We start from the raw sequence: 23829 nt of genomic DNA, 5'->3' as shown, positions 1-23829 counted from the left end.
TTACACGCTTGTCATCCTCCCGCACTCAGTTACGAGTTTTTATTTCTATGTTACTAACCGCGAGTTTGTGCGCAATTTGGCACATCAGAAACTCTATAATTGTGTAACTGGTCTGCTGTTTCTGAATCCTCTTGCTGACTGTTTATTATACTTGTTCATGAGGAGTGATGTTGCCGATATAATGCGGGCTTTCCACTGCCGTTGCTGATCTGATGCACATTAGATTTCAATATGATATACAACCAGAATAACACACTCATAATGTAGCCTACTGCTTTGTGAAGTGTTGAAGGATTTTTACATTTTCTGTGCGTTCACTGGAGCTGTGCGTAAAGTGCAAAACGTTTGGAAACGCGTGACTGAAATGTTTCGAATAATCTTAAAAATCTTTTCATCTCAAGGTTTTTGCTTAAATGTTTGAACATTTTGGAGACAAGAATACATTTGTGTCAACATATCTTTATTTAAACGGATGAAAGAAAACAGAGCACTAGTTACAGCCAGAGCGAGACCTGTTAAACCTGTATTATAATTCCTGAAGCTCAACTCTAAGTTCAGGGGTTCGAACCCAGGGACGGCACATACTCAGAAAAAAAATGTCATGCAATACAAGTTGCTTTGTATAAAAGTGCAAACTGCGTAAATGTAACATAGTTTTGATTTATTTTAGATGGTTTTATTTGCAACATAATTCCCACAGTTACAGTTGTCCTCCTATAGTAGTTGAGTTTACTATTATTGTAAAAGGTAGAAAAAATATAAATAAATAGGTGTTTCCAAACTTTTGACTGTAGTGTACATTTGTTGTCGTTTTGTGTATTTATCAGAATATTTAAATGACAATTACATTTAAGATGCATTATAAAGATGCTGCATTAACTAAATACAGTAGTTTTAGTTATTATGCTGGACTGTATAACCCACAAATACAGACTTTTTTTCAAAGAGGAGGACTGGAAATGTCATGTCATGACATAGCTTAAATGTACTGTGCTTGCTTGCTTTCTAAATTAATGACAATTTTGTCATTTACAGTTTGTGTTTATTTGTTTGGTGCTTGTTGTAGTTTTCATTTATGCTCACTGTTAAGGTCTTTGCACATACAGTCCGAAATTTTCGTATGCGTTTTTTCGTATTTGGCTCTCGTTTGTACGGTGTCTCTGAATTGTTAAAAAAGGCCACTCAAAATGCTTGACGGATGCGAAAAACGCAGAAAATCGAACCCGGTCCGAATTTTTTTCGGAGGCAGTGTGTAAATGTGATTGACACAACGTGAGGTCGTATTTATTTTTTAACGTGCGGAAATTTCGGACGCAAATTTCAGACTCAATGTGCAATGGGCTTTAATCTTGATATTTTATAGTTTCATCGGCATGAATTTAAACTATTGTAGCCATAGTACTTTGTATGTTTCTCAATAAACACTCTTTATGGTAATGAAGCTAATTGTGTCTCATCTCTTTGGATTTGAAATACTTTGCCACTCTTCTCTTGACAATCTTGGAAATTGAGTCCTGACAGGCCACCCTGCTCTCTGTGAACATGTATGCTGAGCCTTTAAAGGGATAGTTCACCCAAAAAATTAGAATTCTTTCACCATATATTCACCCTTGTATTTTTTAAACCTGCGTGACTTTCTTCTGCAAAACACAAAAGAAGATATTTTGAAGAATGTTTGGCCAGCAAACAACATTGACCCCCATTGACTTCCATTGTATGGACACAAAACCAATGAGACATTTCTCAAAATATTGTCTTTGGTGATTCACAGACGAAAGAGTCATATACATGTTTTGAACATGAGGGTGAATAAATGACGGAAGAATTTTTATTTTTGGGTGAACTATCCCCTTTAAAGAAAGCTGTGAACCTAAAATCAGCCACCTCAGTTTACACATTTACTGCTCTTGTAGTTTAAGGAAGTTATGCGTCACATTACAGGAAATTTCTGTTTGTTGCGTAAGGCCGGTTATTGTGTAATACCGAACCTTAAAAACTGACACATGTAAAAATTTGAGTGTATTCTACTTAGATTAAATTTGTGAAGTGACTGCCCATGTTTCACATCAGCATATTGATGCAGCTCTTTCTGTCGGGTGAGTTTGAGCTTCATTTAAGTAGTTTTCAAGTAACTCTTCCATAGTTCAGACAAAACATAAATGTTATAATAAATAATAACTGAATGCAGATGGGTCATATCTAATGCATTGGTAGCTATGCATTGTCTGTTATTATCATAGATTTTTACATTTCTGTGTTACATGCATTTGACATTGAATAAATCGTAACAAAATTATTGTGTTTGTTTCAGCTGCCGTGGCTTCATGGTCAGTTTTATACAGCCCTAAATCCATATGTGTGTTTGAAAGCTCCTCTGTTGAGTTCAGCTGCTCTTTTGACTTTCTGTATGGTAGAATTGTAACTTCAAAATGGTTCAAGCCGAGAGCATATGAAAAACAAGACGGCTCACAGGAGGGAAGGTTTGTCTACCACTCAAATCCTGCAGAGATCCACAAACGTTACAAAAACAGAACAACGTTTGCAAACCAAGACAGAAACTGCAGCTTAACATTACACAACGTCTCTAAAAAAGACATTGGAAGATACTTCTTTCGCTTTGAAACACAATATCAGTTTGGAAAATTCACTGGATCAAATGGCATTGATCTCAATGTAGCAGGTAAACGTATATATACTGCAGTGGATCTCAAACTGGGGACCCCTGATGGTTGCAGGGGGACACATACTGTATTTAGTGGAATTTCATGAAATATAGAAATTTATCATAAATTTTGTTTAATTAAACATCAGAAAAATAAGACCACCAACCAAAAGAATTAATGTTTCAGCATAGTATAACTGAATGTTTTTGGTTTAATTAAAATTTTAAGTTTAAGATTATAAGTCTTTATTTAGGGGGGCCGCAAAGCGATGCCCTCTACACAAAGGGGGTCTTACAACAAAAAAGTTTGAGAACCACTGATATACTGTATCTACTCAATGACAATATAGCAATATTTCTGCAGTTTTCTTTCGTTATAAAATGACATTTTTGTGTTATTTTTAATCCCCATTTATCCTGTTTTATCCATGTTTCGTTTGATGAATCTATCTATCAACAGGTCTGCCCTTCGGAGTAACGGTGAATACACAAAAGACAAATGGAGAGGTCTATGAAGGGGACTCGGTCACATTGAGGTGCAGTACAGAAAACTGCACCCCACGAAAAGGGCCGTTTGTCTGGTTTAAAAACGGACTTCTGCTACCGCAGGCCACAGAGCAAGAGTTCACATTCTCCTCCGTCTCTCACCAGGATTTTGGCAACTACTCCTGCGGTCTGAACAACAGCGACAGAACCGCAACAAATGAAACATTGCTTGACGTAAGATGTAAGTACACGTTTAACCTGCAACTTGTTCCTGAAAGCGCGACTGGCACTGACCTCTATGACCACAGTGATTGAGAAATCCCAGAGTTTCAAAGGAAACTTTTTGATTTCACTATACTGACACAATCTGTTATGCAGTCGTAGCAACTGCAGTGTTCCCTTGCAATACAGATCCCGTGCCTTTACAAACGATAATGTGTTCTCCCCACAGACAGTCCAAAAAATGTGCAAATAACCATCTTCCCATCCGGAGAGATAGAGGAAGGAGACTCAGTGACTCTCAAATGTATAAGCAATGCCAACCCTGCTTTGACAAACTACACCTGGTTCAAAATCAGCGATACAAACGTCTCTTATGTGGGATATGATAGTAAACGCATACTAAGAACTGTGGATCAAAAGGATGCTGGACGGTACTTCTGTGTTGCCATGAACGACATGGGTTCTCAGAGCTCTACAGTCATAGAACTAAAAGTTAAAGGTAATACAAATAAAGAATAATGAATTTGTCTATATATTCTGAATTTAAATCTATCTTACTGAATTATTTCACAATAAATGTTTCAAACTGTTATACGACCTCATTTGTGAGTCAAGCGCATTGCATTATGTGGTCCTATAGGTGGTAATCATATTTACTTTGTTTTTAGTGCACGATCGTCCACATTTCTTGCTGTTCACCATGGCTGCATTATTATTTGGAATTGCCTTAACATTGATTATCTTCGGTCTTATGAAAAGGTGAGTGGATGAGGATTTCAGCAAGTTCTATGTCATAATATACTGATGACATACTGAGAGAACACAATGTTAATCTCGTCCTGAATTTAACAGAAATTTGGATGGAACAACAATTACTCAAGCCCTTGAGGTCATTTCCCCCATCATTTAGTCTTGCCCTGCTCAGGTTGTGCTAACTTTAAGCCAGAGAATGAACGTTATTTCCCAATACATTATTTCAGTAACTTGACCACAGACAGGCAGATTTTTTTAAAACGAATAACATTGTGAACAGGACAACATGGAGCTCACCAATGTTGTGTTCATTTTCCAAAATTTACAATATATAAACGAACGCATTTAAACTTAAAGATGGTTTATGCAATCAATTTATCGTCTTAAAGGTCGGAAATTTAGCGACATCTTGCGGTGAGGTTGTAAATTGCAACCAACGGCTCACTCCACCCATCCATTTTGAAGCACTACGGCTGACACAGGACTAAAGGGCCATTCACATTATAATGATAATGATAACTGTTACTAACTAGGCCTATATTTGCATCCACACACAGCCCGCTACAGTGTTCCCAGTCACTGAAGTGAATGTAGATGACCTGCTGCTGATGCTTTCGTTTTCATTCCTTAAAGACTTTTCTCCAAACTATGACAGCTAAGGCTGGATGCTCTCTTTGAAGGCTGAAGGTGCGCTCGTGTCCGGGATGTAAAACATATATTTTGCCAGCTTGCTTAAACTCATAAGCGTTTAATATCCCGCCGTAAACACACCGCTTTCCGACCACTACAGTCTTTAATCCAGACATAAAACACGCGTTGCGATCACCAATAGTCAAACGTTATCCGCCAGAAACTGCCTGACAGTATGTTTTTTCGTTCATCTGCTGGAAAAAATCGTTCTGAACGTGATCCCAATGATATCGTTCTCTGTATCTTTATCGTTATGGCGTGAACCCCGCTATTCTCCTGAATTAATAACTATTTTTAAAATGTTATAGTTATCGTTATAATGTGAACAGCCCTTTAGATGTCATCCCGTTTTCGCTTCTTTGCCGAAGGAAATAACTTATTTATGAAACACGCTCTGTAGAGCAGTTTGTCCGTTAAGGGCTACTGTAGAAACAACATGGTGAATTCCATGTAAGTGGACCCGTGTATGTAGATATAAATAGCTCATTCTAAGGTAATAAAAACATAATGCTTCATTATATAAGGTCTTTATACACCTCATAGTTATGTATATTATATTGCACTTCTGTCAATAGATCCTCCAGAAAATTACACACTGCACCTTAAAGCTGAAGTGTAAATTGTGTTCTCATCTTTAGGAGAAAGCAGTTCATATCAAAGAAGCAGTTCACGGAAAAGGTATTCAATTAAACAAACTTGAATTCTATTGGTTTAAATAAGCAAAAATGTCTATACTTACTGTAAATTTGCTCTGAACAGACAACTACAGTCACATTCACAGAGGAGGTCTATGAAAACCTGAAAAAATCACTGCAATTTGAAGAAAACGTTACCAACCTGATATATGCAGATCTAATGCTTCCTCCATCATCTTCAGACAGGTAAACAGCTCAATCGATTTCCAAATCCTACAAATGTCTTCCTAATCCATCACACCTGATTCAGATCATTAGATCAGTAGAGACTAATATCTACATCATGTGTGTCAGAAAAGTAATTGCTTTTTTTTATTATAAATGCATATCAACATATCTGCAAAGCTAACAGAAGACTGTTGGAAAGTACATTATAATTATTTTTTACTAACTGCTCAATATCAATGGTGTCATTTGAATACAGCCTTTTCTAATCTAAGTATTTACGGACAGCAGTATATTATATTCATAAACCACATGTATGATTTTTTTTGTAGACCACGGCACAACAGTCAGGAGGACAGTACAGTGATCTACAGCATACCTAAGAACAAAGAAGATCACTGAACAAATCTAAGCATATAATCATTTTCAGCAAGCAGGTGTATATACTGTATTTCTTTCTTTTTATTCAAAATCATCACATTTCAGTAGTTGTTTCAACATTAGGGATGAATACATCTTTTTTTGCAAACACTAAAGATACTAACAACACAGAATAAATGAATACAGTCATTATTGGGTCATACATTACAATGAATGCAAAAGCATGACAAAAATAATATATACAATATACTGTAAAAATGATTAAGTCTATATACATCATGTCCATCTGCCTGCATGTAATTGTATTTACATCCACAGTTAATATCAAGATCAAAAATTTATTCATTTAATGTAATATAAAATGAAATATAAATATAAAAGTTTATATAAAAACGTAATATAAATGTTGTTTTTTCTCTTTATGCAAAGTAATATACAATTCTTTCTACAAGCATATGTTAAATGCGCAATAAATTAACAGTAGCAATGCCCCGGAGAATCATGATGCTCCCAGTATTACAGTAATAAAACACTTTTTTCTACGATTTAATTCAGGTAAAGACTGAGAAATAGCTGCTTTCCTCATTTATCTGCCTGAACTTGCATTAGCAGCGGTTGTCACTTATACAGTGCTGGATCTCTACACAAACTGTGTGTGTATATTTAACTCAATCACAAAACACAAAGTCCAAACTCGTTCCTGTGAGTCACAGTCGTCTTGCTTACGTTTGTATGTTTGTTCTTGACCGCATCAGGAGACGTTTTTTAACATAAAAAATGACACGCTTCACCTTGAAGCCCAAAAGACGACCTGAGATGAATGTGAAGTTTCTTCACACGGTAGATTTGGATGGTCCTCTTGGTCTACGCTTCTGTAGCTGGATCAGTGGTGTCTGGTTTTTTCCTACAAAAAGACAAAAGTTGTTTCTACAGGCGTAATTACTCACATGCTATTCTGAAAGTAAATACAGAAAGATTCTGAAGCTGCTTTCTGTGCACGTGTGCTTTGTTGTTTGAACAGGTTTTTTGGGGGAGACATAAACAAGATCACATGAGGTAAAGGATTAAAAAATGGCAGTAGGAAAAATAACGAATTACAACTTGACTTATAAAAATTTTCACCTGAACATAAAGATTTTCTCACTGTTTATTTATTTTCATATTATCATACTAAACCCATATTTAATCGATTTCTTCCTTAAAACTCAAAATGAGATTATTAAATGTCTGGTTTGTGTCATCGACATTAACACCGTGTCTACACCGGACGCGGCGTGATGCGACACGGTAAAAGACAATAGAACGCGCTAGAACCTAATTTTAAATTTTGTCCACACTGGATGCGGCGCGACGCGACACGACACGACAATCCCATTACGCTCCGATCACACGGGGCGTCAGCGTTAACGCTTGACGGAGGGCGTGTCTGAAGCGTGGCCGACGCGATCGTCATAGTGACAACAGCCAGTTAAATTGTCCTCCGGTCTTGCATGAACGTATCTGGCTAGCGCCTGCTGGTTATTTGCATAAGGTGATCTGATTGGCTGACACCTGCGTTGGCGCTTGAAAAGTTGAGAAATGGTCAACTTCTTGCCGCAAGCAACGCCAGTGAAGCGACGCTGACAGACCCACAATTCAGTTCGGCAGCACATGACGTCACCCATTCAAAGTAAATGAGAAGCGTTGACGCTGACGCTCCATGTGAATCCAGCGTTAAGAGCAAGCCGTTGTCTTGTTGCGTCACGCCGGTCGCGTCTGGTGTAGACACAGTGTAAAATGAGTAAATGATGACAAAATGTTCATTTTTGGTCTTTTCCGAATCGTACATAAACAATACATCTCCATCTCCAAAACATCTCCAATACTGCAGTGTTCTTCAAATACACTGCAGCATAAAACCCACATGCCATTTTTTGTGGATGACAGATTTGATACTCTGCATCCACCCTTTTGAGATTGGCACCTACTCGAATTTGGTAAGAGGTGCTTTGTCACACGTGACCTCTGAATGAACGCCATTCACTGCCCCTTTGGGTGCCTGAAGTTTGGGGATGCTGCCTCGTGGTAGTTCAAGCCCACTCAACTTCACGTCTCTGTATGGAGAGACACACGTGGACTTAAATCACACAGGAAACAGATAGAGAGCCATATGTTCCATTTGTACAGTGTAAAAATGTTTTTGCCATTATGATTAAATTCCAGTTGAGAGTGAGAATAAGACTTTTTATTTTTAACAAGAAAGAATAACATTATACAATGGCTATGATACACTTAAAGAAAAAGTGCACTCAAAATTGAAAGTCATGTGTAAAAGATATTATTAATAAAAGCAATGATGCAAATTCAGGTCACACAGCGCTATAATCTGGCTCAGTTCGAGTTTTGGGTGACCTGTTCCTTTAAATAATTCCGTGCAATCTGATGAAATCAGATTTATTCAACACAAGCTAACATGATGTGCAATGATTCTTTGTAGGAAAACTACGACATATAGTTTGTCTTTGCTTTGCAGTAATGAAACCAAAAGCTTTCTTACACATTATTCGCCTCTTCATCCATGCCTTTAGACTCGGGTTCTTTGTGTCCAAATAGTTTACGAGCAACGAAATTAAGCAAGCCGCAGTGGTTGGTGTAGCAGCAGAAAGCATCTACAGATAGCATCAGCAGCAGGAAAATGAACATGACGATGCCCACAACCCCACCTTTACCCAAACTCGGCTGACTAACTGCAGGAGAGAGAGAAAATGCTCAATAATGTTTCAGAGGTTGAATAACAATATAAAGAATCTCATCATTTAAAAAAAACATTTGACACTTTTCTAGGCTTGCTTTAATCAATCTTACCAGGTTGAGGGATGGTGAAGTTAACATGGGTAGAGCTGGAGGAGCCGTTGTGGTTTACTGCAAAAACTTCCATCTGATAGTCCGAGTTGTACTGGAGATTATGCAGATGGATTTTGCTCAGGTTTCCAGGCATTTGTTTCTCCGTCCAGTCCTCATTTTCCTTGTTCTGTTACAAATATATGACACAATATATTGCTTAGCATTACATTTGCTTTACAGGTATTCAGACAGAAAGTAAAAGCTAAGTTATTTTGCATTATCGTTATTTTTTGTTTATGGTGATACAGCTGCATTTGAAGTTTATACTTAATCATAACATAAATGCTGGATCACACAAAACTAGGGCTGTTAAACAATTAATCACAATTAATTGCATCCAGAATTAAATTTTGTGTTTACATAATATATGTCTATGTACTGTGCATATTCATTATGAAACATACACATGCATGTATTTATTTAAGAAAAATATAACATACAAAACTCATGAAATGTGGGTTGTAATCTGAAGCGATAGTATTTTAAATTATATATACAGTAAATATTCACATGCAAATATTTCCTAAATATATGTGTTTATAATACAAAATAAATATGCACAGTACATTAACGCAAATTTTTATTTCGGATGCGATTCATTGGGATTAATCATTTAATAGCCCTACACAAAAAAAAAGCGTACCGTATAAATGAATAAAGATTTTAGTTTCAGACTCACCATTTTGTATCGTACAACATAGTGCAGGGTGGGTGAACCTTCATCATTTATCTGTTTAATGGGGATTGAGACTGAGTTCTTCTCTAACTTCTTCTCGCTCAGAGAGAGAACAGGGGTGCTAGGTTCTCCTGAATGTGGAGATAAGGAAACATCAGATAAGAGGAACATGTACCTCTCAAGTTTTATCCATTATTTTTCCACCCAATTTTTCTGTCGCACTTGAAACTGCGATTTCAAAACACATGGACTCATGTTTTAATGATACACAATACTACACAATAAAATGTAGTTGAACTTAATCAAGGCATGTTGTTTTACTTTTTTACTGTGAACAATGAATTACTGAATCAATTCATTGAACAGATTTACAGAAGCCATTTGTTCTATTAAAGTTAAAAAACATATTTTCTTCTATTACTTAATGTGGAAAGTCAGTTCTAAAAAAAATGGTGCTATATAGCACTAAAAGTGGTTCTTGGCTCGTAATCATATAACCACTTCTTGGTGCTTCAGTGGTTCTTCAGAGGTTCTTTAAATGTTCTTCTATGGTTCTTTGGGATGACTGAGGTGCTATATAACACCACTTCCGTATAAAGAACCCTTTAAGCCACTGTATGGTTCTTTAGCGCCTCAGTCATTCCAAAGAACTGCTGAAGCACCAAGATATGGTTCTATATAGCATGCACTTAAATTGGAATGATTACGAGCCAAGAACCACTTTTAGTGCTATACAGCGCCATATTTTTTTAGTTGGTTGATTTCTCTGAAAACTGTTGACAGTTCAAACATTGTTAGATCTACTAGGGCTGGTTGGGCCACTCAAGAACATAAAACAATGTTGGATTTGATCACAATAAACTAACAATCCAGTGGATAAGCTCCAAAATCATTTACCAAGATATAGGAGGTATGAAAATCATATTAAAGGAAACCATTAGTACATTGTTTAATGTTAAGATCTCTGATAAATGTGAATTTACTAAAACTCTATCTAGGTTTCCTTCAGCGTTTTAAGTATAAAGGCAAACTCATTTCCACACCTCTATATCACAGTAAACAATTAGGCATGCGTTTAGCCTATCAACTGGAGATATGCATTCAAAGATTTAGATTTACCATCTACAGAGGATGTCAGAATAAGGCAATGGACCGGGCCATGGACCAGCAGCAGGAGGTAAAGCATGGAGGAGGATCATCATCAAGCAGGAATGGACATTTGGTATTAGAAGCAGCGTGGGTAATGAAAGCAAATCATGAAGACATTTGATGAGCAAACATACATTTATGCATGATAAGAATGACAGCATGCAAGGATACATCAATCAATCATAAATCAATATTTCCTATTTTTGGCATGTTACAAAGACAAGGTTTGGCCCTAACTGAATCTACACTGTAAAACTTTGCTGTAGATTTGCAGCAGGTTTGCCAGTAACATACTGTAGATTTAATTACTACTTAATAATTTTCCTACAAGTTCTGTCTTCGATTTGAATGAAACTTTACTTTAATTAAAATGAAAACACTTTGACTTTTGAGATTCAAAATAAGCAAGAAGAGACTGGTCTCATTACTGGCATTAGCACAGCAACACTGCAAAAACGGTCATTCTTCCTAAGCATTTTTGTCTTGTTTTCTAGAAAATATCTTTAAAACTTCTTCAATTATGATACGTGTACATAACAAGAAAAGTAACCTAAGATATTTAGTCTTATCTTATTTTATGACAGAAAATATAAGATTAGGTAAATTTAAAGTGTAAATTAAATCTACAGTAAGTTACTGGCAAACCTGCTGCAAAAAAAAAGTTTCACAGTAGGCCTACATATCAGATTTTTCCAGATATTCTGCACTCATATGATTGGAAAATCAATAGAATGGATTTTGTATGATGAAATATGTTAAATGGTAAGACATTTTAAGATTTTATGTTCGAATTTATATGATAATTTATTCCGTTTTTTTGCTATTTAATGCTTTTTAAGATACTTTCAACTATTTAGTTCAGGCTATTTCATACAGTATCAACTGCAAGAGTGCAGATTCTGTGTGGGCCTTTCAATAAAAAAAGCACAATTATATTCATAAAAGCTATTTTTATGAAGGTATATTCTTGTGATATAAGAATTAAAACAGGTGTGTCAGCTGCAGGTGAAATGAGATGAACAGAGATGAGAAAACAGTGGCAATACTCACGATGTGACTGTGTGAAAATCTTTTGCTTGGTGGAGAAGTTGCCCTGATAGAAAGCGTTTTTAGCTGCAAATCGAATGGAGTACTCTGTGTACGGATCAAGGCCCTCGATCATCAAAGGATCTGCAAGCGTAATCACTTTCATCTCACAGAATTCGAGATTCCAACAAAAGCAACAAAAGAAGAGTTTTGATCAACAGTGTAAAAGTTACCTGTGGACTTGACATCAACTTGACCCCAGTCGTCTTGAGAAGGTTTTTTCCACTGAATGATGTAATAGGTGATGGGGGTGCCTCCGTCCTGCACTTTAACCCTTTGAATGAGGACAGAAGATGAGGGTCCCGGAGCCACGCTGAACTCAGTGGGTATCCCAGGCCAGGCTTGTGAGGGAGAGAGAGAAACGTATATTTATTTAAATTTGTAGAAAATACAATTAGAACTATATAATCATATTGTGTGATTATAGACTACCCCTATCATCATTACAGTTCTTGCAAGACAGCACTGTATTAATATTTCTCGAAAATTCTGTTTAGGACCTTACAAAAAATAAGTATACTGTACTTCAACTTCATTTTATTAAGTACATTTAAATAAAGTTCAAGTAAATTTTGTAAGTATACTTTATGTAGTAAATGCTGTACTGTAATAGTGCAGTTAGTGTACTATTTCAATACCATTTAAGACTTAATGAACAATTTTTAGTTGATTATAGGTATACTTTAACTGAATATACAACTATGTTTGTCGTTTGTGCTGCAACTATACTCCAAGTGAACTTATAGATATACTGTTTACTAATTCAATACTTGTAGCACATTGTTTTAGTTTATGAAAGTAAACTTTGATGTATACTCTCAGTAAACTACCAGTTTAGTTGTTTTTATACTACATGTATACTTATAAGTTTTCTTTAAGTGAACTATCTTTACTACTATATATAAACTTGAACATGTAAGTTTCTAAGACAGTATGTAAAACTTTGTAAAAAAGTATGTATATGCTGCTGAATCAAAAGAGTAAATACAACTCAGAATACTTCATTTAAATATATAAAAGTACACCATATTTGTAAAAATATATACGTACTGTACATAGAAAGTATAAAGAGTATACTGAAATTATTCTTTCTTATTTTAAGTTAAAAGAAGTATATAGCACACTTTGATAAACTGCATTTTTGTAAGCTGAAGGGTGGGGTTCTAAATCCGTTTATCAAATGTTATATTGTTTATCCCTGATGAGATTGATGCATTCTACATCATTATCCTTCAAGAGTCTTGGCTCTTACTTATAAGCTGGAAGTCTTCTGTGGTTGTGCCGGCTTTATTGCTGGCTATGCAGGAGTAGAAGCCACCATCAGAGGGCGTCACATTTGTAAGAATCAGCTCAGATCCCATCACACTGGTCTGCCCATGTGTTCATGAAAACAGCACAGGAAAAGACATAAAAAGGTCATTAAGAGCCATGAAAACATGAGCACGTGGGTCAAACTTACAGAACTCCCCCTGACCAGCAAAGGAAATTACGACCCAATTACAATCCAATGGCCCAATTTACTGCAAAGATGAACACAGATGTACTATGAACCTCACTTTTCTTTTTTAAAGATTACACGCTAATCATTATCATTAAACATGACTAACATATTATACACATAATAGTTGACAAATGTAAATGATGATAAATGTACGTGATAATCATTTTTATTCTCTAAATAAATTTGAAACCAAAACATGCTTTGAAACCATGTGTACCATGAAAAGCACTATAAAATTAGAAATGATTTGAAATGGCAAAAAAATCAAAACTGAGCAGAGGTATTTACCATTTTTACTTGGTTGCTCTTTTTGACCCACTGCATGGTTGGTGTTGGATGTCCGGTGGCATTGCACAGCACAGATCCGCTTTCGCCTGGAATGATGGTCAACCTGCTTGGATCCAAAACTACAGTAGGACGCTCTGAAAATAATCAAGAGGATAAGAACAATGAACCAGTGCTGTTCAGGAATATTGTGACCCTATTTAGAACAGATTTACCGCAAGTTATCATCAACCTTTCAGCATAACTTCTGAAAGTTCAGAATATTGACATGAGCAAATATTAAAAATAAGCTGACAAAATTTTAAATACTATGGTTAAACACTTGTACAAGAAATGTCTACTGTAAAGTATTGTAGTTCCTTGTTACTTGTAATCTACATATCTGTCATACTGCCATGTTGGTCGGAACTGCACCCAAGTTTTTCACATACTGTCTTGTGTATATGGTTGAGTGACAAGAAAGGGATTTGATTTGAAGTACATTTTGATTTATAAACAAGTATGATAATGTCCCAAAAGCATCAGAATGGATTTAGTTTGTTTTTTTGTCAATTGTGAATGAAAGCCATCTGCTTGCATGACACCAAATTCACCATATCTGTGTTTGTGACTATAATAAACACCAAAATTCAACAATAACAAAATGTTTACTTGGCACTCACCTTTTTCCAAACACAGTTTCCCACAGTTTATAAAATAAATAAAATAGAGATGAAAACAAACAACTGGGACATTCACAATTTAAGTGTTTCTGAGTGAAAAAAAAGTTGAGCAAGAAAACATAATGATAAGACTTGAGTTGAAACCAAGAGTTTTTTCTCACATTTCTTTTACATATTTTTTCACATTGATGGATGGATTTGATGATGTGATGTGGGAACTTTTTCCTCTTTGTTTTGTCCTTTTGTTATTTGTTTTACTTATTTTTTAGTTACTCAACTAGTGTCTGCATGTAAAGGTTAACTGCAGATGTTGAGGTTTTCAGGAACGCAAAGAACGGACTTGTGAGACCGGTCTTGCGAGGCAGCCTGGATGGACTCGCCGCAGTGACTTCTGGGACCTCAAGTGGGTTCTGTACGCGCGCAAGGCTGCATTCGATGCATCCTTGACATCAAAAACACATCCGGGTACTTTCATACGTTCTCTGTTCTTGTGTTCTTGAGTACTGGAACCGGACGGTTATTGATGCCGTAGAGCGAGAACACAAAACAAGACCGCTGAAGAATGCATATTGAGAAATGGCCATTGTGTTTATGGGTTTGCATCTCACCTGAGACGTCCAGAATAAAGGTGGCGCTGTTGTTTCCAATCTTATTGGTAGCTGTGCAGACATACTCTCCAAAATCACTCCTGGTTACACCGGAGATGGTCAGCTCACTCTTATCAGAGTTATAGTTGTAACGTGACTTATCAGAAGTGGACGGGCTGAGGGGGAAATAAATATACAGTCAACTTATCTAATACAACACAAATATGCTCAGTGAGGAGAGAAAAACAAATTAGGATCACAGTGTGAAACAAAGATCATAGCATTGTCTGCTGATATACGTACGTTGTCCATGTGATACTTGGGGTTGGTTGTCCTTTCACCAGGCAGATTATAGACACGCTGGTGTTGGGTCCAGCAAAAACACTATTCCTTTCTTGATGAATCAGCACAGTTGGTGGTTCTACAGAATGAGATGTTTAAAAAAAGGTATTTAACCTGGCCACACTAAACCACCTGAGGTAACATTATTGGTTTTGCTAAATCCTCACCATTAACAACAACAGAGATCTGAAGGGTTCTAGTGATGGGACGTCCTTTGATTCTGCCCTCACACGTGTACGTTCCACGGTCCTCCTGTTGAATTCCCACAATCTGCAAGGATCTATCGGGCAAGATTTTGAGCTGACCTATACCTGCACGACCTAAAGAGGAAGACATGAAGAGCGAGCGATGTCAAAGTGAGCCAAAACGTTGGATTCATGAGAGGAAGCCTTTATAAGCCCACATGCACGCTTAAAGGAACAGTTCACCCAAAAATGGTCAAGCTCCAACACAGACCAAAAAGCACCTCAGAAATAGTCCTTGAAGTCTTTTTGAAGTCTCTGATACTGCGATCGTTTATGTTCAAATGTTGTATGTGATCATACACTTTCAATATAAACAGTAACATTTTAGATCTTCAGGGAATAACAATCTAAATGTTTGTTTTTGTGTTGCACAAAGAGATTGTGTGGCTTTAGTAGACTCAAAGTCAACTGGACTATTTGATGATGACGCATTTGTTGGAGTCATTGTTGGAGTTTGTGATCTTTGTCATTGCTTAAAAACAAAAAAATCTAAAAGTGATGACAAACAGCTTTGAGTAAACAACAAAAACATTCACATTATTGGATGAACTATTTCTATAAGTTTGTCAATGGTGGCGTTTGAGTTTACTTGAGATGGGGCAGGGCAAAATGTTTTGGAGATCTGCTTTCTTAAGGCTTCACCTTCAGATGGAACAAACTGTTCACAGATGTTTCCCGACCTCTGGTGAGAAACATCTCTCGATTTGGTTTCAAATCGGTCAGGCAATAAATGCACAGACCCCGCTCACCCCGTTTGTCCACCATCGCCATTCCTTCACTCTGCCATATACAGGCATCACAGAGAGTTAGGAAGGTGTGGAGACCCCGTACCACATGAATGATCGGAAGAACCTACAGTGAGGCCGTCGCCCCTACCGTCATCATTAATGATGCGATTGTTCCGATACCACTGAACTTCCACCTCCGGCTTCCCAGAGACCACGCAGGGAATGTTCACTGTCTGGTTCACCAGAAATTCATGATAGGTCCTCGTGGTGCCAAAGTCCGGTGCCTCTGTTTGTAAGATAGAATGTCATATGAGTGAGTTATAATGTTTGGTAAAAATATGACCATATATGGATAATATACTGATAATATTTGTCATTGACTTTTGTTAAATTACACTGATCTTATTTAAAAAATGTCAATGTAATCTATGATATGCGTAAATTTATATATAAATTATATATAAATTAATTTATATATACATTTATATAATAAATAAATCTATTAAATGTAACAAAAATAAATATATCTAATATAAATAACTAATAAATGTAAATGTCTGAAGTTGAAAATAACAATTCATCACTTTATCTCCATCTTCTCTGTTGTAAACACTGAAAACGGGTCCCACAGACCCGAAAACCACATGTTGATTATTCACCATCATTACAAACCTGAATGCTGTTATTTTAGAAAATAACAAAATTAGATTTTTTACCCTATTGAGCATCTCTGTCAGGCATAAATGGAAACAAAAAGCCTAAACATCCGTAGCATTATGTCCACTGTCTTTTGACAGACTGGGTAAAGTTGATGTAACGGATTCTTTAGAAATTCTCACAGAAAGAAATAACAGCATAGGCTACAGGTTTGGAAGATTGTGAAAGTAATTTTTTCCTGGGTGTACACCCTTTAAATGGTGCTCTGTATTAAAGCAGGAGAATGTGAAACGTACGATACACATAGATCTGGTATTGGCTTCTCCGGGTGCCGTGATCATTTTCAAACACGCAGGTATAAACCCCGCTGTCAGTCAACTGGATGTTCCTCAGCTTCAGTTTATTTGATGATTCATCCACTTTCTCAATTAAATGATGATCTTCATCAACTTCTTCAGCATCCTTTAACCAGCTGATATCTCCCTCTGCGTCAGCTGAATTTATTCAACCACACAACATAAAGAAGAAGAAATAAATGCCAGAAAATCCCCTTGATTATTTTAAAAAGTAACATCATATCTGATTAGTTAAAAGTACTGTGATGGTGTTTTGAAAATAGAAACAAAATAAACATAAATTATCTGAATATTCCTGGTTATCATGCAAAATGTGAACTAGACACAATCTGACTTATACAGTCACTAAAATTCAGACCATCTGGGTTATTTAAGTCATTGCAAAACAGCAAAGAAAGAAGTCCAGCATTATTGCAGAGGCCAGTTTAATCTATGCAATGTCATCATCTTCAAGTGTTACAAAAAAGTCAATTTAATAGTCAAATCATCCAGTAAAACACACACTAACCTTTGCACAAGAGTAGAACATCACTCCCGACCTGTACATCAGGGTCACTGGTAATGATATCCACTTTAGCATCTACAATAAAATAAAACATTTAACCCCTAATCATGAATTACACGTTCTTCACATGTGTTTATGAGTTCAGTTAATCAAGTCATGAGTTTTTAAAAACAGACCTAAAATGTATATTATTGGCTGACGGACAGGGAAAGAGTAAATGAATATTGGAAATGACCAGTTTCCCTTACAAAGCACTTCTTCCTGTATAGACCTTAAAACACATCCAGCAACAAAGAAGTCAACCATTTATGTTCCGTACATCCAGGTGAAAGTGATGCTTTCTGTACAAGAAATTGATCTTTACATGTTGCACTTGCATTCTTCTGAACATTATGCAGCACTCTACAAAGCTTGAAAGTGCTGTACTTTACATTTATGCATTTGGCAGACACTGTTATTCAAACTGACGTCCAGCTTATTAAAATACATTGTATAAGCCTAAGCCAAACCGAGGAATTAAACCCATGATACGCCATTGCTTTTTATGCTCTACCAGTTGAGCGAACACATTTAAAGCCTTATGAAAATTACCCATGCCTGGTTTTATTATGTAAAAGTGTAGTTAACATATCAGTAGGCCTATTACTCAATTGTTTGAGTACTGCATAAGCAATGCAAATATCAGGTTTGATCCCAGAAAACACTTTTCACATTTCGCGTCTTTTCCGCGCGCATATTCGTTATTTTAAATGTAGACGCGCGGCAGCCGTGCGGAAATAGGGGGCGACGCGGTCGCGACGAGCATGCGGTGAGACGCGGTCTTTTTTTCAGGCGCGTCGGCGCCGCATCGAGAAGAAAAAATCTCAACTTTTCAGAAAGCCGCAAGCGCACCGCAGGTCATGTGACAAGAACCAACCAGCCAATATAAACAAGATCAATGAAAATGGAGACACAGATGATCACAGCATAACTAAATCTAGTAGCAGAGTTATTGCGAGGTATTTTCAGTGCATATAATCCATATATCCTTTGTTTATACCTCCTCGTCTCAACGGCTATCGTGGCCCATGGTTGCTTAGCGACGACAGACGCCATGAAGAGCGCAAAGTCCAGGCGCTTTGGAAAAAAGGAGAACACAGCGCAGCTCGCGTTTTCCGCGCGGTTTTAGATGCGAAAATGTGAATCGAGCCTTAGTCTGCCAAATGCATAAATCTAAATAGGAGATGGTATTCATTGTAAAACCGAATATAATGTTGCACATTTAGTATATTGTCTACAATATATTTATATATATATTAAATACAATTTGAAAATATGCACAAAAAATACAAATATATAGCGGGCTAAATCTATCAGCAAAACTATTTTTGGGGTCTAAAAGTATATTGCAACATCAAGTCAAAACGTTCTGGTTTTGCACAAAATGTGCCAAATTATATTAATAATAGTACTTGAGGAAATTCATTCTTACCTATAAATGTAAAGCACAAAAGGAGAAGTCCACACTGTCTCTGTATGGCCATGTCTGCGGTCATCTGCCACTGGAGTCTCTGATACACCTGCACAACTCTACTGCAGTATGAGAGGCAGGCATGATTTTATACGCAATGAGCCACACAAGACGGAGACAGACAGGAACCTCGTTATCTTCAGCATCTCAGTCCCGATTCCCACATCCCGACGCGCTCATTCAGATGATCCTACGTGCGCGCAGGGATGCGGAGACGCGCAGCCTCCCAGACGCCAGCGCGGGCCCCCGACCCTCCTCTCCCGCGCACCGGATGAAACAAAACTGCACTGTCCCCTGACACTTGATGCAGGAAGATATGTTTATCTTGTGATCGTGCATTTTATTGAAGATGATAAAATGCAGGCACACCGACAAGAGTAGCACGTGCACATATACATTTGATTTACATTTATTTGTGTATTTTATTTTATTTTTCAACACTACCGTTCAAAAATATATGGTCTTACTTTTTCATTATTTGATCTGAAACCATGTGTGAATGTCTGAAATAAGTTAGGCTATGTGGAGAGAAATGTATTTTTTACAAAAATAAATAAACAAATAAATGGACTGAATAATGACGAACAATCATCCAATTAGAGCTCAGGATAGCAAGGGCAGGTGAGACCTCAAGGCAATATTTCTGTAAGTTCTAGTCAAAGGGTCACTACGCGGAAGATGCAAAATTACTCCAAAATGTGGAAAAAATAATTCATTCAATGCTCAATGTCTTAACACATGGTTGGGTAAAATGGACAAACCCAACCAGTGGTTTAAATTAACCTAGAAAATATAGTTGAATCAACCATGGGGCGTATCTATAAATAACAAAGTCTAATAAACTTTGGTCTCTAGAGCAAGACCTGAAGTTATTGAGTGTTAAGACATTATAATGGATGAACATTTCTTCATCTTCTTCTGCTTTAGGGGATGTGATGATTATACAGTCACGTATCATAGTCGTTTAATCAGCGGAGAAGTTTTAACAAACAAACAAAAGGTTATTTCTGTCTCTGTCTGCACGATCTACCTCAGTCTGACTCACCTGCTCTAATAAATTACAACTCAGCACGTTTGCGTGTGGAAAACAATAGCTGTTGTGTTGTATTGTGTTGTTGCATCCTCATGGGATGTGCCTTCACGCATCAGCACTGTATTTAAGAGGATTTTGTATCATTTGATGACTACTATAAAGTGGCATTATCATGACCATCATATTATAATTACATCAAACATAACTAGGGATGTAACGATTCACTCAGCTCACGATGCGATGCGAGTCACGATTCTGATCTCACGATGCGATTTAGTCACGATTTACTCACGATTTATTTTGAAAAAATGAGTTGAAACAAATTAGAAATGAACAACTTCCCTTGCATTATTTCTTAAATGCTTCACGTTTCTTTGTATGATAAAATAATGTTTTATTTCAAATAACAAAACTAAACTGCAATTTTATAACAAATTAATAATAGAAAAAGTCTCTTTAATATAAACAAACTAATACTGTATGTGCTTTTCTTGGATTTTTTTGCATTTAAGAAATATCAGCATCCACGTTTAGATTTGCAGTGAAAATAGCGGCCCCTGCTGTTCAAAAAATGTATCGCGATTCAGTTCAAGCCTCAACCGATTTGAATCGTTGCTCATTACAACCGATTTTCAACCGGCTCACGGTGAATCGTTACATCCCTAAACATAACTTATTTCGGCACTATGTATACGTTATTTATTTTAAATTGTGTAAACCGTAAAATGTTGTGAAAAGATCATAGAGTGTGCATACTGAATCTGAAGTCTTCTGTGACTCGATTGGAGGTCAAGGTTCAGTTGTGCAATGGGCAATGCAATGTGTTTTTGGCAGTGATAGAGTGAAACTGGGGCAATCTAAGTGTCCGTCTGGTGGTAATGGTTTATTTCACTAGAAATAATTGAAAACCAACATCAATTACAGCACAGAGCAGTGAAGCATGCAGTAGCTTTGATGCAAGTGCTTATCTTCAAAGCCAAAGGTTGAGAAAATGAATTGAATTGAGCTTATCTCACTCCTATCCGTCAAAATAAAAAAGATCTCATCCCCTGAGTGTGAACATCCTGGTAATTACGTCACTGTTCAAACAAAATAAACCTCTCTGGAAATTCAAATCACTTCAAAATGTAGATTAATGTTTCATGACAACTTTAACTGTGCAGGATTTCATCAATGTGATGATCGAATGATCTACAGTATAGGAACTATCATTTTTCATGAACTTCATTTATTTCTTTTCCCTACATCGTCCCTTGATTGTTTTTGATTTTAAAATATAACGAAAGTGTTTTGTCAACAACCAACCCTTTGTCTAATAATGACCACTGTAAAAATAATTGATTGCATCATAACCTTTGACAACCCTTTATAATGCATTATACAGAAAGGCTTTAAGTAAAGTGTTACCAAAATAATTTACTCACCCACAACATTTCAACCCCGTATTATTCTGCATCCTCTGTATTATGCAGAATATCTGAATTACCGTTTTCCATTCAAACAAGTTATATTCAATGTATAATGCTATACTAATAACCAATAAATAAACAACAGCATCTTGTGTCATATGCATTATAGTCATATAATAGCTTTGTGTAAGGAACAAATTTCATTTGCAGTTGTGTCTAGTTTCCCATCTTGCAGATTTCTTTCTCTATGAAGCTCAGCAGTAAAACTCAGCATCCACTCATGTTGACATTCAATACTTTTCTTTCAAACACAGCCCTCTCTGTTCAGAAAGACTAAGAAGGCGAAATTAAATCAGGCCACCAGCAGCGAGATCTTTACCACTCCTGTTCTCTCGGAGAGACCTCCACACCTCTGACCTTATCAACAATGAGGGCAACCGGCAAGCACGGCTTCCCAGCACATCTACGCTGATAGCGAGTCAATCCAAGGCAATGCATGATCTCAGGCGATGGTCCTCTGGGCCACTGGGAATGTAGTCCACCCATTTTAAAGCCCATATCAGCGTGATAATCGGCTCTCTCATTTTCTCTCATTATGAGGGAGCATGCGCTTTCAAAACTGGCCACTCGGAGATGAAAAGGAGCCCTGTAATGTGTTATTTATTATTTTAAGTGTTTTTCGTCAGTGCTTTTCTATTTTGGTGTTTTCTTGTTAAGGAAGTAACTTTATTTTGAGTTTACTGTGTGAAAAGCTAGAAATTATGCCAAATATGCTTTAGTGTCTTTCAGGGATAATTCACAAATTAAATGTTGCTTGCACAAAATAATTTTTAGCCACTGTTTACCATTATAATAGTTTTGAATAAGGACGTTTGCTGTCCTTCTGAACACAGAAGATATTTTGAAGAATGTTGGTAATCAAACAACATTGAACCCCACTAACTTCCATTAGACACAGAACCACTGAGACATTTCTCAAAATATTTTATGTTCCACAAAAGAAAGTCATATACAGATTTTGAATGACATCAGGGCGTATAAAGAATAATATTTTTTGGATGAACTATCCCTTTGAGAATTGTCATTAGATTGCATTGGTTAAGTGCTCACCACAGTGTGACATAATTAGAAAATCACGATTAAGTTCTGTAATCTTGTAACTTTAAAGACAGCACCAGTCCACATTTACTTTCAATGGAAAGAAACAAAAGGCCAGAATATTTTAAAAACTTGTCTAAGAAAATCAGGTTTGGAACAACAAGGTGAGTACGTGATATCTCAATGTTCGCAGACATGTTGGACTGCCCTTTCAAGATACATCGAAGAATTCTCCCAAAAATCAGAAGGAACTTCCCTTTTTAAGACCCCCAAAACAATGAAACCCCGCCTTCCAAATTTGGGATGCCAGCTCCCGGAAGTGCAGACAAGCATCTGTTCCCGTCTTTGTGCTTTTCTCAGTCTAGTAAACAAACAATAGTTGCACAGACAATGGAGCGGAGAGCATAGTGCTGACGTACTGTATAATAACAACACGCTGGTAAGAGACACACAGACCTGCACGCAGACAGTCGGGTCATTGTCCGAGGCGGCTGCGCTGGGTGTGAACAGATGCTACAGGAAGAGCTGGCAGACGTCAGACTGACTCGTGTGACATCTGCATACACGCCCTAAAATTACAATTTCAAAGAGACGCTGAGTGGACGAAAGAAGAGAAGTGAGGTTGTTACAATACCAACATTCCAGGATATAGAACCTCTGTATACTAATATTAGTGGAAATTTTACAATTCTTGATACCAGTTTAGAAGAATTATATGTAAAAATTGATCAATTAAATGCACATTTACTTGGCAGAACATTTTATTCAAAACAACGTATAGTTCATTCATGATACTTTGTGGCAAACCACGGAACTGGGCACTAGAGTGATAACACATTAAGCCACGAATGAATCTAACCAATCCCCATGTCTCTACGATGTTCTGATGCAGAGATATACATATTGCTAAACTGTTGCTAGGCTAATATGTTTGGTTGCTATGGGCGTGGCTTGGCATCTGCACTTGATAATACTCTAACCTATGAGTGAAACAAACCAACCCTCGTGTCTCTATGATGTTCTGATGCAGAGATATAGACGTTGCTAAATGGTTGCTAGGCTA

The 23829-nt window shown here is 36.9% G+C and overlaps 2 protein-coding genes across 3 annotated transcripts; one reads left to right on the top strand and one right to left on the bottom strand.

The window, feature by feature from the left end:
• The first annotated feature begins 217 nt into the window (after positions 1–217).
• Positions 218–6117, top strand: cd22 (cd22 molecule). Of its 2 annotated transcripts, XM_057339793.1 has the most exons (8): positions 218–2096; positions 2312–2680; positions 3123–3389; positions 3600–3869; positions 4039–4129; positions 5452–5491; positions 5573–5694; positions 6006–6117. In XM_057339793.1, the coding sequence occupies exons 1-8, from the start codon at positions 2057–2059 to the stop codon at positions 6073–6075; spliced, it is 1269 nt and encodes a 422-aa protein (XP_057195776.1). In that variant the 5' UTR covers positions 218–2056; the 3' UTR covers positions 6076–6117. The 2 variants fall into 2 exon arrangements, with proteins under 2 accessions (XP_057195776.1, XP_057195777.1); XM_057339794.1 differs by lacking the exons at positions 5573–5694; positions 6006–6117 and having other exon boundaries at positions 5389–5486.
• ncam3 (neural cell adhesion molecule 3) lies at positions 6099–19526 on the bottom strand. The gene is made up of 16 exons (XM_057339791.1): positions 19188–19526; positions 17720–17791; positions 17152–17349; positions 16347–16484; positions 15393–15545; positions 15187–15304; positions 14905–15059; positions 13638–13771; positions 13101–13218; positions 12022–12189; positions 11813–11932; positions 9617–9744; positions 8899–9064; positions 8591–8780; positions 8022–8147; positions 6099–6958 (listed from the first exon to the last, which is right to left on the bottom strand). Exons 1-16 carry the CDS (start codon positions 19249–19251, stop codon positions 6919–6921), a joined length of 2088 nt encoding a protein of 695 aa, XP_057195774.1. The 5' UTR covers positions 19252–19526; the 3' UTR covers positions 6099–6918.
• Positions 19527–23829: the final 4303 nt, after the last annotated feature.

Source organism: Triplophysa rosa, linkage group LG8, assembly GCF_024868665.1.
Source record: "Triplophysa rosa linkage group LG8, Trosa_1v2, whole genome shotgun sequence".
NCBI lineage: Eukaryota > Metazoa > Chordata > Actinopteri > Cypriniformes > Nemacheilidae > Triplophysa > Triplophysa rosa.
The sequence above is the reverse complement of the archived record's forward strand: the minus strand, read 5'-3'. Positions and strand labels throughout refer to the sequence as shown.